Consider the following 15,243-nt stretch of genomic DNA (forward strand, 5'->3'; position numbering starts at 1 on the left):
ATACAGTAGACACCAAATTGAACGTTCTACGCATGGAGTTTATTAGCGCAAAACGGCCTAAAAACTGGTGAGTTCCTACCCCAATACATGTGTGGGTTGATCAAGCGAGGTTGTTTTATTCAGCAAGGACCTGAGAAGTGTCATCACCTCAGGGGTCATCTCACATTGCATATGCCGATGTTTCGTGTAACACGCGATTTGAATATCCTTCCAGCAGGCGTGATGATAGCCTCAGTCGAACAATGTCATGTGAAATCGGCGTTTGCCGGTTTCATCACATGCTGTCTCCCTCTTGTTTTTCTTATTCGCCGCTTCATCCTGTATCGTTGCAATGTATTTTCTCACTGGGAGCATATTGCATCCGTCAACCATGGTCGACCTCACAACTGTTCTACGGCAGGCCTTCCCCCCCCCCCCCCCGCTCTCATCAGCTGCACACACCGAAGAGGCCTGAGTAGCTGGGTTTCGGGAGCTGTGCCATCCCACGATGGCCGCAATAATGTTCAACCTCTTACCTCGCGTCATAATTGCATGACTCTGGCATGGCCATTCACAGCCTAAAAATAGCTTTGACCTGACCAAAGTAACAAGAGAATGCACGATGATACGATCTTGACGAGGCCGGGGCCTACAGGCAATTGTGTCCCATTGCCGTTCGGTAATGGACCGTTACACCGCAATATTTTCTCGACGAACATAGCCGATACGCCGTTATCGTCGCACAATCTCGCGCCGGTTCAAGTACGCCCCGTCGCTGGCCGGTCTAAGATTTGTGATGTCTACGTTCGTGCGCGCCTGCCAAAGTCATATCTATACACCCATTGCAAGACATTGTTGCCAATAACTGCCATTTCCATAGACAACTCCACAGTCATAATCCAGCGATTCACTGCATACATGGACTCGCAGGGCTTGCGGTTACAGCTAAGCTGATCACAAGTCTGACCGCGAGACACTGCTATCAAAAATCGCTCTTCATATAGAGCCAAGCTCCTTTGTAATGTCTTCCGCGCACCGCATTGTTGTCTTCGGGGCTTCATGACGCACTCAGCTCCTCGGGCTATACGGCGCCCCTGCCTGTCGCCCCAGTAGGAGGGTGGGCACTGCGGGAACCGAACTCCGTGCCTGAACAGATTCCTCTCCAAAGACCGGTAGCGTCGAAATTCATGAACTCAACAAATCGCACTTCCGCTTGACTAGTCGCAGCCAGGTAAGTGTACATACCAAATCCCAAGTAGCGCCGTGGCTTCAAAGCTTTGATGAAAACTGTGAGTAACGTCTCTCCTGCAGGTCATTTCAGACGGCCAGCGCTCACACCTTCCCTGTTTGTCTTCAGCGGTCAACGAATATCAACGCAGTGAAATGACAACGTCTCTGCATGTGACTTCACCAGATGCTTCCCGGTACACCAGCAAAACTCCGGTCCACCTAAGCATTTTGGTGGCGTCGCATCTGCCAGCCACCAAACAATGGAGTGGCACCGAATGACCCGTTTCTGAGTGGGCGGAGCTCCGTCAACAGACTATAGCGGTGGAGTTAACAGGTTTGAATGCCAACATGACCGATGCATACACAAGAGATGGGTTTGCAACGCCCACAATCAGCTCAAGGAAGAAAACGACACGTATTGCTCACTGTTAAAGCGTGAAAATCAAATAAAAGTATAAATTGGTATGTCTGAATACAACGTGCTATGACTTTCACTACCGTCTGTGAATTGATGGTACACAATAGACAAATATTTTGTGCGAAAGGTCTCTGCCTGAAGTACATTGCGCATGCCTTACCCGCAGTTATCCGCACTGCTGCAAAGCTGTTACCAAGATCACGGTCGATAACATCAACTTTTCAGACTCCTCACTGAAGAAGTTCACACATTAACCCGTCGCAGACGCTGTACATGGAGACGTGAGGCCAATGACGATCCGTGTCGGCTTCACCCTATAACTAACGCTGACTAGCGTAACGACGGACCCAGCCACGTGCACGACCGCGACGGAGGCTGACGACCGGCCAATGCGGACGTTTGCAGCCAGCCTCTGTTCACCGCGGGGCGTCCCCAATCCTCATCCCTTTGTCCGTCTGTGCGGGTTACTCGTCGAGGTGTGGTGCCGCGTTGCAGGCAATACAGGCCATAGGCGAACAAATGGTTCGGTGTAATATATTAAAAACTATCAACAGGCAACAAGCAACAGCTTTTAACTGACATTACAATCTTGCCAATCTGCATGGCCTGATAATTGGCGATGCATTATCAACAGATCATGTAACAAAACATGTAAGAGGCCCTAGGCCTCACTGTTAGCTTTCAACCGGTGCAATGGGTGAAATGGTACCCACGTGCCCACGTATGGGAGAGGTGCCGACATATATCTAGCGCGCGGAGCGTGCTATAAACACAGTCCGTCTGGTCACCACGTGCAAAAGGTCAAGTCACTAAGCCCTCGACGTATTACCACACACCATTACTCGGGGCGCGACAGCACCATCCCATCGTACCGCACGACGGAGAAACACAGCGTCTCAGCCGCGCTTACGAGCGCTGACTTGTGGTAACACTTCACTGACAGCCACGAAGTTGAATCATACTTTGTTTGGAAACACTAGTGGAAATGACATTGTTCTTAATTTCGCAAGCGAATAACTGGTCAAGTAGTGAAATTACTGCAGAGTAATAGCCGCGCAAAGCAAACCAACTAAAGCAAAGTGAATACAATAAGCTTCTAGCGCTGCGTGGAACTCCTCTCCTGCTATGGATAGACAATCGGTATCCGCTAAAAATGCCCTTGCCCTCAAGCACCAAGTACATCCCGTACGAAACTGCATGCACTTGACCAATCAGAACCGAACAACAATCTGAAAGTCGGAGCTTCCAACCAAGTGAATGTCATCAGCTCGCACGAACGAACTGGTAGGAGCAAAGACGTAAACGCAAGAAACGCAAATAAAACTGCGAAGCTGAGGAATATTAAGCGAATATAAACCTAGGGCGTAAGGGTAGTATGTCGTAGACGCACCGTAAAACACAATATCGCCCACGGGGTACTACATCAAGTAAAAATACGGATCAATTGTCATCGAAACAGCGCAAGGAACAGCAAGTGCACTTTCCAAAACATTTTTTGAACACTGCTTTCCGGCAACAGCAGTTTCCTGTGTAACGGCGGTTCACTAAGTCCGCCCGAATCGAACACGCCCATCTCCACAGCGCCGACCCGAGCGGCCCGAGTTGGCTCGCGCGCGGTCGGTGCCGCAGGGCGCTCACAGCTGACAGAACGCCTGGAACATGAGCACCTCGTGCTGGCTGTCGAGCCGCAGAGTGACCGCCTCTCCGGCCGGCACGAACAGCACGGTGCCGCGGCGCACGGCGGCGTCGCCGCAGCGACCCATGCCGGACACCACCAGCAGCAGGCTGGCCGAGTCCCGGGTGGGCAGCGTGTAGCCCGTATCCGGCACCACCGGCCGGAACTGCAACCCAGACACACGGCAGGGGTCAAGTGGCGCCAGATGGGCGGCAGAAGGGTGCCGATGCACACTCCGTCTCTGTCCGCTACCACCGGCGGGAGCTGCAACCCAGACACACGGCAGGGGTCAAGTGGCGCCAGATGGGCAGCAGAAGGGTGCTGGTGCACATTTCGTCTCTGTCCGCCCTCTGTCTCTGTCCGTTACCACCGGCGGGAGCTGCAACCCAGACACATGGGGCAAAAGGTATGTCCATGCACCGAAAACGAGAGCTTGAGAAATATTTAATATAGTAAGGTCGTTATGGACTATTAAGCAACTACGAAACGTGCTAGGAGCCTCATGTAAACAAGATGTGCCAAAAAAAACTGTACAAACTATTAAGTCGGCGTTACTTTATCAACATGAGTCTTCCTTTAAGCACAAAAGCAGCGTCCATGTCAGCGATTGGAAGACATAAGCTAAACTGGTAAAGTGATGTTTACGAAAAGTATCTGTATAGCCTCATGCGCTTTTGCGCTATCATGAGCACAAGGCCACCAACACGTTTCTTTTCTTTGGAAATACGACAGAGACACCCAGCCTGGCTTATGCCCAGCTAAAACCTCCCCTCGCACTGCCCTCGTTACAGGCGACGGGCGGGAGATGCGATCCCCTCATGTTCGTGGCTGAGCTTTCCGTGTTACTTGGCGCCATTGCACCCAATTTTCAATAACTTGAGGGCATTCGGTGGGGGTCTTCTGACGTCAAAACCTGTCCGGCACCTCTGGTTTCTGGCTAGACGTTTACAGGAACGTTGCACAGCACAGCTACTGCCGGCGCGGGAGGCGGCCGGTGACCGACAGATCCAGCGATCGCAGAAGGAAGATCGCAGACACTGGGACACTTGTGCACCTCCACCCCGAATCATCAGCATATGCTCAAAACACGCAAAACCGCACGAGGATGCACCGAAACTTGAACACACGATACGCCTGTATATATTTCATGTTGCTACATTACATTCTTTCGTTAACATTAACATGAAAAGCTGAAATGGTTGCATTTCCGAAACAGCAATGGCCTCTGATCCGGCAAAGTGGGCGAATTATTGATCAAGCAACACAAAATGTGTGATCAGTGGCCCGATCTCGCTGAGGACAATCCGCTGTTTTCGTTCTTAGCAAGACTATATCGTTCTCAGTTTGGAAATGGCAGGGCGGGTCGCGTTGACGCCTATCAACCATCCGTTTTTTATGGCAAACGACCAATCCGGGCGAGGGATAACTCACCGACATAAATACGCGTCAAACGAACGTCGAAAGAAGTCGAACGTTCGTGAGTGTGGCCGGTTGAGTCACATATTTCAAATGTACACATGGCTAGCTGCCCACCAAGGCATCAAGCTTGCACACTTATACACAACCTTGCATGCGATGCATAATAATTCGCAACGTTTCTGCCCGCGCACTGCTGGCCACGGGCACCGCAAAACACCATGACCACGTGGCCATGCTCATAGCAGATCTGCCTGGGCACTGCACTGCTCGTGGTCGCGTGCACGGACACGACCACATACCACACACAAATCACGCTACAGTACGCGTGACACGAGCCAGGCCGGGCGCCAGCTGACCTCACCTGTATCTTGGCCAGCGTGAAGTCGGGCACGGGCGGGTCGAACAGCACCACGCCGGGGCCCTCGGTGCCGGTCGGCGCGAACAGCTGCTGCTCCGGCGGCGCGCACTTGTACGTCAGCATGTCCACCAGGGTCGGCACGTCCTTGAACTTGGGCGTCAGGCCGGCGCGCACCACGTTGTCCGAGCAGGCCATCAGCTCCACGCAGTCTGCCCGGAAGGAGCACGGAAGCGTTAACAGGGCGTTCGTCTCGCGCTGCTCGCAGCACGTGATTCACGCGCGTGTGGTGCGGGGGATCGCTTTAATCGAGCGCGGTAGAATATCAGGCAGAAATGTGGTGCACTGGTGTGTTGGCTAGGTCGGGATATTCACTCATATAAAACAGGTACGTACATTCACATATTCGGATGTCACGCAGCGCGTCAATCTTGACGTAAGGATGTCACGCAGCGCGTCAATCTTGACGTAAGACAGAGGTGAACGACAACGATCAGCAGCACGCAGGACGGAAACAATGAGGACCAGAAACACGCCCGTAAAGGACACAGCATACCTTAGGACACGTTGTTTTCCAAAACCGATCGGTGCACTTTCCTATTCAACCTATTTGCGGAGAACACATTTCCACAAAGGCACTGACAAAACTGCTGAATAATCCGTGAGCTAAAAAGGCAAGCAGGGGGGCTGAGCCATCGCATACGGCACAAGCCGCCTGACCTCCGACCACTGACCTCCCAGCAAGTAGGCGTGCGGCTCGTTGGGGCCCAGAAACAGCGCCTCGCCAGGCTGCAGGGTCAGGTGATTCAGAAACAGGGCGCAGAAGCAGCCCACGTCGCCGGGGAACTGGCCATTGAGGCGCAGCAGCAGCTCGGACGGCACGTCCTGGCTCGGGGAGTCCCCTGCCGACAGTGTCCATAGCTGACGGCCGACGACGCGTCGACCGGCACACCAGCGACAACAGCCAAAGGCGATCACAAGGGAAGGGTAGGGCCATGACTCTCTCTCCGAGACAGCTCAAGGTGGGCAAACAACGACATGTTTACAGACATTAAGGAAATCTACGGAGCTTTCACCAATAAACATTTGTTCAAGAACACTGCTTATCATTAATAGAAACAATTCCTGTTCAGGTCTGGACAAAAAGAACCAGTTCTGGGATTGTGCCCCCCTCCCCCCCCCCCCCCCCACACACACAAAGCCAGGTATTGCATCTGCCCAAGGCGTCACTTTGCACCCAACATTGACGCCAGACAGACTCCTATTATGTTCGAACGCATCCGGTGAAAAACTTAAACCATGCCTCCAAAGGGCATTAGCATTACGCAGACGGCCCGCGGTCTCCGGTCTACAAACACATATCTCCAAAGGACCCCACACCCGTTCCGACGACACACTGCACCCATAGCCGCCGCACGCGTGCGCGCCACAGTAAGCCGTCGACGCCGGACGGCAGCCGGCAGGCTCCCGCTGAGCGGGCTACCTTGAGCTCGCAGGCGCGCCGCCAGCGCCTCCACGTGGCGTGCGACCTCGGCCGGCTCGCGGGTCATCAGCGCGCGGAAGCAGTCCCTGAGGTGGCACCGGGCTTGGGGGTCGGCCGGGCTCGCTGCCAGCAGACGGCCGGCAGCGTCGGCTCCGACGACGGTGGCCAGCTCCGGCACCACTGTCGGTCAGCGTCGGTGTCAGGCCAGGTCAGGGTCAGGGTCAGGTCAGGTCAGGTCAGCGGCAGTGGCGTACCGCGCGAACTGCGCGGCAGCATGCGACGACAGGCCTACAGAGGAAGGTGTTCAGCAGTGAATACAGACGACAGTTGGAGATATTATAGGTGCGCAATGATTAACACTTGCCAGCTAATAAACACCCGTGCACGTAAAAATAAACACCATTTGGGGCCCACGCCGTACATGGTGAGCAAGTCTGCCGTGGAAAAATGGGACAAAGTGTCGCTGCATTACGCATCAATTATATAATACACATACAAGATATACACATACAAGATATATAATACAATACAATAATACACATACAAGACTTCGACTACACGCTCTGTTTTCCTCTAGGGCCTAAACACAAACATTTTGCGTCACAAGAAACAGTACCCGCGTGGCACCGTGCAACGAGCCTCAGAGCCACACGCTGCACTCCTGCCAGCTTATACGTGGATTCATTCAGACATACTCATGAGGACTACCACACAAAGTCAAGGTCAACAACACAGGTGTCACGCTAGGTGGGGTGTTTGGACATTTGGATAAGGCGTTTGGCGACGCGAATGGCGTCATTTGACCATATGACGTCACCGCGCGACCAGAGTACGCACCGGTGCAAATAGTCACAGCCCAATCACGTGAAGTCACGGGACGACGCAGTAGGCCCTAGACGGCGTACTGGCACAGGGTTGAGTCAGATGGCGCCACCAGACGGTCACAGACGAACACTAGCGTGCTGTTACGGGGTCAGGTCACGTCACCAGGCCGTGACAATAAACACCAGTGTGTTGACACGGGCTTGGGTCAGGTCACGTCACCTGGCCGTCAAATAAGCACCCGTGTGTTGACACGGGCTCGGGTCAGGTCACGTCACCAGGCCGTGACAATAAACACCAGTGCGTTGGCACGGGCTCGGGTCAGGTCACGTCACCAGGCCGTGCCAATAAACACCTGTGTGTTAACACGGGCTCGGGTCAGGTCACGTCACCAGGCCGTGACAATAAACACCTGTGTGTTAACACAAGCTCGGGTCAGGTCACGTCACCAGGCCGTGACAATAAACACCAGTGTGTTGACACGGGCTCGGGTCAGGTCACGTCACCAAGCCGTCACAATAAACACCAGTGTGTTAACACGGGCTCGGGTCAGGTCACGTCACCTGGCCCTCACAATAAACACCGGTGTGTTGACACGGGCTCGGGTCAGGTCACGTCACCAGGCCGTCACAGTAAACACCAGTGTGTTGACACGGGTTCGGCTCGTGCCACGGCACCAGGCACCCACAATGAGCTCATTTTGACGGTAGTATGCAGATACGCGATTAGGCCAGGCGGCGCCACCGGAAGGCCGCGATGAGTGCCAGCATTTTGATACATAATCGCGCTGAATGGCTTTAAAAGGCAGTCAGGGAGCATTCGTGTGTTGAATCAAGATCGCGTGGCATCCCCCCATCGAACGGCCAAAATCAGCGTGAGTTCAGTCCTGAGCTTTAAAGTTCAGACATTTTACTGATACTTAAACTGCACACGGACATTGTTTCGAGCATACTTGTTAACACAAACGCCTGAACTCTTTTTAGGGTATGACGTATTGACTCGTAGCAGAGAGACCATAGACATACCCAAGAGCCAAATCATTCCGATAGCAAAACAAAGAAAAAATTGACCCAAAACATATTTCATTGATGATCTACGTACTCCAATTCCTTCTATAAGCTTTTCTCATTGACCAGCAAGATTACACATGCCCCTTTTCAAATAATCTTTAGGCGCGTTTGTCACACGTATTCCCAGCGCACAATAAATCGCCACGCCGGGTAGACCCCCCGCCGTTTCGAACGCTGTAAAGAATAGGTGAAGATACCAAGTTACCAGACCACGACCGCAAGGTGCGCGTTCCAGCGCCTCATGTCTCCATTGCAAGTTGCATCCACTTCACGTGCCATGTCATGGCGAAGATTTCACGCAGCAGCATGACCCTCTTTCTGAAGGTCATGCTGGCGATTGGGCACCTAGCTTGCAATTCCCACAGAAAAGGTTTTCAGGAAATGGGAGCGGCACGAGCCCAGGTTCCTGTCCTCTGGGATGTAATGCGACCATGACTCATCGCTGGCAACGTTACGATCTATGAAATTATCGGTATTTCTTCTGTATCTGCCATCGGACTTCTTGGAAATATCGACGCGGGCCTTCGTCTGCTCGTCCGCCAGTCTGTACGGCATCTTCCACTGTGCGCAAACTTTTGACACAAACAGCCTATCACACAGGGTGGCCCCAACAGATCGGGTCGATATTTCAGCCTCTGCTACCAATGTGCGTGTACATAAACGTCTATCCTCGGCAGCATCCCGTGCAGAGTGCCACACCATCACTGTCAGCGGAAGTCATCGGATCCGGATCATGTCTTTGTGGCTGCGCGTCCGTTCGCCCATTTTTGAATCTATCGGTTCATTTAATGACGTTCGCCTTGTTCATGGATGTTTCACCCCGCTGGCTTTATGGATGCATGGCACAAAGTCAGATGACTTCGCTCCATCTTAAAACGAAACCCTTCAACCAAGCCATCCTGCCATTAGCCTCCAAACCAATTCGTTTTGTATTTCCAAGTAAACAGCAAGCACTTGGGCGTTAAAAGGTGCTGAATGTCAAATGCTGTCAATATCAAAAGAGGTCTTTGAAGTGCTCGCAAGTACTTGCCTCCCACCCCCCCACCCCCCGGCAATGGAGCTCCAAAGTGCAGCTGAGTCCGCCGTACTGAATCTCTGGGCTTCACTGCATCTCGCTCTCAGGAGAATGGAGCCTTCACAGTTCAGTGCCGAGTACTTGACAAGTACTATGGATCAGCAACCAAGCGATAAGGCCAAGGCACCACACTCACCGGTACCAACCTTTCAGCAGGCGCTCTCTCCAAAATTGTCAACGCGTGCTGAGAGAACAAAGGAGCGTAATGAGGTCGTCCTATTCAAACCCTGCCAACTATTTGTTCTTTGGTTGTGTATTGTGCTCACGGTTGTAGGGCTTCACTACACGAGATCAGGATAAGTTTATTCCTATGTACTACTGTTAAAAGATCAGCCAAAATCAGCTTCACCATAAATTATCAAACAAGTCTGTCTGGGTGATTTTGGCTCCACCGTGTGACTGCTTAGATCGGTCCCCCTTATCGAGCCTTTCCCCTTCGTATAGATCAAAGAATAATTTATCTTCTCCCCGAACCGAACAGGGCTCATTAAACACAAGCCATGAACCTGTTTATCTTGAATTGTTTACAGGATCATTACACACGGCTCGCAGATCTGCTCTACACAGGCAATGTGCGCGAGGAATTGTTTACAGGATCATTACACGGCCTCGCAGATCTAAAGAAACGCTCTACACGGCCAGTGTGCTCGAGGAACAGAAAACAAGCCACATTACTAAACTCGGCATGTCGCTCTTGACTGAAAAATGGTCACTCAATTTCAGTGGAAACACTACCCTTGTTTCAGCCGCATACTACAGCAGCTATCTTCCGCTCACGGTATGTGGAGGCATGCTCGAGCATGAGCCAGCATCATATCCCAGTTCTCACCTACCGGTGCCTGTGTGTGCGCCACTTGAGTTTTACGACGCACTCAGCTAGCTGCTGCGCCTATACGGCCGTCGCCTGCCTCTAACCCTGACATGAAAGGCGGGCACGGGGGGGGGGGGGGGGGGGGGGGGGGCGGGGGGGAGAGAGAGAATCGAGCCGTGCACCTCTGGTTTCCTACACGCGCAGTGGTTAACGCAGACAAGTTGGCCACTACCCATCTATCGGCACTGTTCATCACCTACCTGCTGACGCTGCCTGGGCTGTTATCTTTCTTGACCCATGACACGATTTGGCTACATCACACAATCCACCTAAATTCACCCGTGTTCCACTTAGAGAATCCCCCTCATCTCACGGTTGGCAGTGGCTAGTTCAAGTCTACGGATCGGGCACACAATTTTTGTTTAACTAAATGTTACAGGGTATCAAAATTTCCTATTTTCGACCCACCTTTCCACCAAACATAGTACCACCTAATAGCCACACTACACTAGACGAGAGAGCATTCAATGTCATATCAGACACATTGAAGCATATCCCACCATCACACCTGACAAACGCCACCCCTGCACCACACCCAGTAACCTGACCAACCCACAGCACATAGCCCCTCCCCCGGCCATCACCGCACCATTCCGTCCACGTCCTCACCACAGCATTCCAGCACGTGGCTGCACCACATCGGTCGGAGCCCTCACCAGTGAGGAAACGCTGGATCTGCTCCAGCGGACGGAAGCCGCAGAGGGCCTCGAACGGCGTCAACGCCAGCGCCATCTCCGGCTTGTGGTTGTCGTCCTTGTACAGGTCCGGCCGGGCGCGGTGCAGCTCCTCGGCGTGCTCCTGGTGAGCGCACAGGGTCGCTTGTCGGAGCGTCACGCAGCCCGAGAGAATAATGTACCTCTTCGTCAATACGTGTACACTTTTGCAAGTTGCCATGTTTTTCGATGTTACCTCCAGTTTGTCTCCTAGCCATCCGTTTGTACCTTAAATGACACTCAAGCAAGCTTCGATATATTCTGATTTTTTCTGATTTTTTCTCTCAGAAAAAATCAACCAGCATAAGAACGCAATAACAACTTGCCGATAAATACGTACACAAAGTACGTAAAAAATTAATCAAGGAGGCGAGCCTGTTCGCCGGTACAACTAAAACCGACCTTAGATGGATGCGCCTGGATGGAGAGCGCCATGTTGACTGACAGCACCTTGAACAGGTACGGCAGCCGCTGGCCGAACTTCTGCAGCACCTTCTCGCCCAGCGCGCTCGGGTTCTGCCGGATCCAGTCGGCCAGCTGCTGGCCCGACTTGGCCAGCACGGCGGCCCGCTGGGGTGCGTGCCCATCCACAGCTCGGCGTATGGCGAGGCCTCGTCAACGGCGAGGCCCTGCGCGGCGGCTGCCAGCTGGGCAACCGTGCTCTCGGAGCCGCGCCGGCCCCAGTGGTAGGTCTGGTGGGCGCATTTCAGCTCCATGGCGGCCGCCGAGCCAGCTGACCATGCAACAACAGCCAGCGGTCAGGTCAACAGAGGCGGTCGGACGCGGCAACGGCGGTCAGGTCAACAGAGGTGGCCAGACGCGGCGCCGGCGGCCAGGTCAACAGAGGTGGTCAGACGCGGCGACGGCGGTCAGGCTAACAGAGGCGGTCAGACGCGGCGCCGGCCGTCAGGCTAACAGAGGCGGTCAGACGCGGCGCCGGCCGTCAGGCTAACAGAGGCGGTCAGACGCGGCGCCGGCCGTCAGGTCCACAGAAGCGGTCAGACGCGGCGCCGGCGGTCAGGTCTACAGAAGCGGTCAGACGCGGCGCCGGCGGTCAGGTCAACAGAGGTGGTCAGACGCGGCGCCGGCGGTTAGGTCACAGAAGCGGTCAGACGCGGCGCCGGCGGTCAGGTCAACAGAGGTGGTCAGACGCGGCGCCGGCCGTCAGGTCAACAGAGGTGGTCAAACAGGGCGCCGGCGGTCAGGTCAACAGAGGCGGTCAGACGCGGCGCCGGCGGTCAGGTCAACAGAGGTGGCCAAACGCGGCGCCGGCGGTCAGGTCAACAGAGACGGTCAGACGCGGCGCCGGCTGGTCCAGGTCAAACAGAGGCGGTCAGACGCGGCGCCGGCGGTAGGTCAACAGAGGTGGTCCAGGACGCGGCGGCCGGCGGTCAGGGGTCAATAGAGGCGGTCAGACGCGGCGCCGGCAGTCAGGTCAACAGAGGCGATCAGACGCGGCGACGGCGGTCAGGTCAACCAGAGGTGGTCAGACGCAGCGCCGGCGGCCAGGTAAACAGAGGCGGTCCAGACGCGGCGCGGCGGCCAGCAACAGAGGCGGTCAGACGGGGCGGCAGACGCGGGGCCCGCACCGGCGGTCACGTCAACAGAGGCGGTCAGACGCGGCACCGGCGGTCACGTCTCAACAGAGGCGGTCAGACGCGGCGCCGGCGGTCACGTCAACAGAGGCGGTTCAGACGCGGCGACCGGCGGCCAGGTCAATGGAGTAGTCAAATGCAGGGCCAGTAGTCAGGTCAACAGAGGCAGTCATCACACAGTCACTGTGCAGTCACCACATGAAACAAACCTCACAGAGGTAGTGCGTACACTGCTGCAATATCGAGCGAGCTAAGCAAGCTAGAGTCACAAAGAAGATAATATTGTGAAGATCTCGTCATACTGCGCCAGACAGATGTGACAGAACAATGACCTTCGACAGGCCGAATCGGATAACAGGTAATTTAACACTTAACAGACAGTTCTTCCCCTCTCAAGAGCTAGCTTGCTACAAATATGTTACATGTGTCACTGAAGAGCTCTTGGGAAACTATCAGTTAGGCACTGATGGATACTGATGCATGTGACATGTCCTGTATTATGCCACGCCAAAAGGGTGAAGGCCACTGTTGCTTTATCTGTCTGCTTGTCCAAACTGAACAAACCATTACATCAATGGAAAAACATTAGACATCCCTTCTGAAATTTCTGTGATAAAGGTTGATGTTGACACTTCAAATGGTCATGAATGCCCACATTTGACCTAACTTTACCTATAAAGACATGCCTCTGCAAAAGTCATCAGAATGATAGTACAGGAAATGGAAGTGATCCTCTATAAGGAGGACAAGTCCTTTGCATGAATCATTTACTGCACCAAATAAGTGTAAGCTGTCATTTTTGAGCAGCACGTTGCTGATGTGATCTTGAGACATATGTCATAGGTCACAACTTGCTCAGGCCGGAAACCTGAAACTTAAGAACATTTTCAGAAATGTTCACACAGCTTATCCTGTCACCAGCAGTATGTTCACTAGGAACTAAAAATAGCGCCTACATGTGGTAACGTAAGGTCGGGTAAGTGACACTGCCAATGGCTTGGTCTAAAAAGCTGCTCAAATCATATGATGCAATCTCATATATGTGCAAGGTAATGACACAAGTACCCATATATTCAAATTAGTTCTACGAACTGAGCAAAAGCAAGGAAGCAAAAACTTTAATTACTTGCTTGAATTAGAGGACTTCTGTGAATGCTGGATATCTTAAAATATATTAACTTTAATGTTGTCATGCTTAACGTGCCCTCAAGTGGGGGGTCAAATTAACACCACCCAAAGGTTTTTCTGGAATGGTTTCTCAACAGTGCAGTATAGCTGCACCAAATTTTGCATAGCTTCGACAACTGAATACCGGATCAGCTCACATCAGAAATTTAGATGTACCTTGCAAGGTTGCTGACCTATGGCAGGTCAAAGTCAGGCCATGGTCCCAGCAAAGGCAATTTAAAAGGAATCATTCAATCTGATCCAACATTGGAGTGTTGGATGGAGCCAGACATCTCTGAGATACTTTCTTAGGCAACACAATAATTGAGTGAACACATTACATTGAGCTAGGGTCAGGTATGAAGGTCAGACAATGGTCCAAATTAACCTGCTTTTTACTGTAGGGCTTGCTGTATGGGGTAGTTTCTGGTGCTCATTTTAATATATTGATAACAGGAACCACATCATACACCTTTTATTGACTTCTCTAAGGTCAGAACATTTCAATGATTTAAAATGACCCAGGTCAACATTTTGTTTTTAGAAACACACTGCCTAGTGTAACCTTAGTTGCTTATTCAAAGGCAAAACTCAAGGCAGTCTTGTATGATGCTGATCATTTGAATCTTCAAAAGGTCAAGTAAGGTCACTGACCTTAACTTATCATATGTCCTTTTGCTAAGAACAGCTATCTATGTTCCAGGGCACTTTGGAGACCAACTCAAAATTTGATCTTGTTTGACCTTATTTGCCCCAAAGGTCATGATATAGGAACATCAAGCTTTGACCTAAGTGAGTTCATGTACAAGTCAACACACCTTGTGAATTTGGTGTATGTAGTTCTCTTAGTTCCTGAGATCTCAGAGGGGGCGAATTGACCCCCCAACCCACACCCAGCAAAGGGTATCCAGCTGGCCACCCCAGTGAGTGTTAAGGTAACACATAGTAGAAATGTTCCAGGTGTGCCTACAGCTTTCCAAATATTAGAACAAGTGCTTAATCTAGCCAACATAATATGCAATACTAATGCCAGAAATAAACAGTGTGCCAATCTGTAACACAGCTAGGCCAGTATACACACCATGACAGATTTTGAATGCATCTTGTTCAGGCAGAGAACAAGCATAATGCTTAACTGCAAATTCAGAGCAAAATCCTACCTAACCATCATGTTTGACCGCCAATTTAGAATAGCTTATTTCAATTTGATGGACGATGATACAGTTAGAGTATTGAGGCATTTTGATGTTACATGACATAGTAAACTGGTAACACCCCAGAAAATGACCGGACTTCATGATAAATCTTGTTTTTGGGGGGAGAGTGAGGTTAATGGCAGGATGTTGCCTGCTCCAAGCATCTTGTGGCAAT

At 52.2% G+C, this 15,243-nt stretch overlaps 1 protein-coding gene across 1 annotated transcript; it reads right to left on the reverse strand.

Moving 5' to 3' along the window:
- Positions 1-1,734: 1,734 nt before the first annotated feature.
- Positions 1,735-11,826, reverse strand: LOC119110410 (mannose-6-phosphate isomerase-like). The gene is given in 7 exon segments (XM_037234223.1): positions 1,735-3,468; positions 5,083-5,288; positions 5,811-5,978; positions 6,560-6,739; positions 11,054-11,195; positions 11,513-11,673; positions 11,676-11,826. Coding segments are annotated over 7 exon segments (1,215 nt in total). The 3' UTR covers positions 1,735-3,261.
- Positions 11,827-15,243: the final 3,417 nt, after the last annotated feature.

Source organism: Pollicipes pollicipes, unplaced genomic scaffold (genome assembly GCF_011947565.3).
Source record: "Pollicipes pollicipes isolate AB1234 unplaced genomic scaffold, Ppol_2.1 Scaffold_7231;HRSCAF=8579_pilon_pilon_pilon, whole genome shotgun sequence".
In the NCBI taxonomy this organism is placed as follows: domain Eukaryota; kingdom Metazoa; phylum Arthropoda; class Thecostraca; order Pollicipedomorpha; family Pollicipedidae; genus Pollicipes; species Pollicipes pollicipes.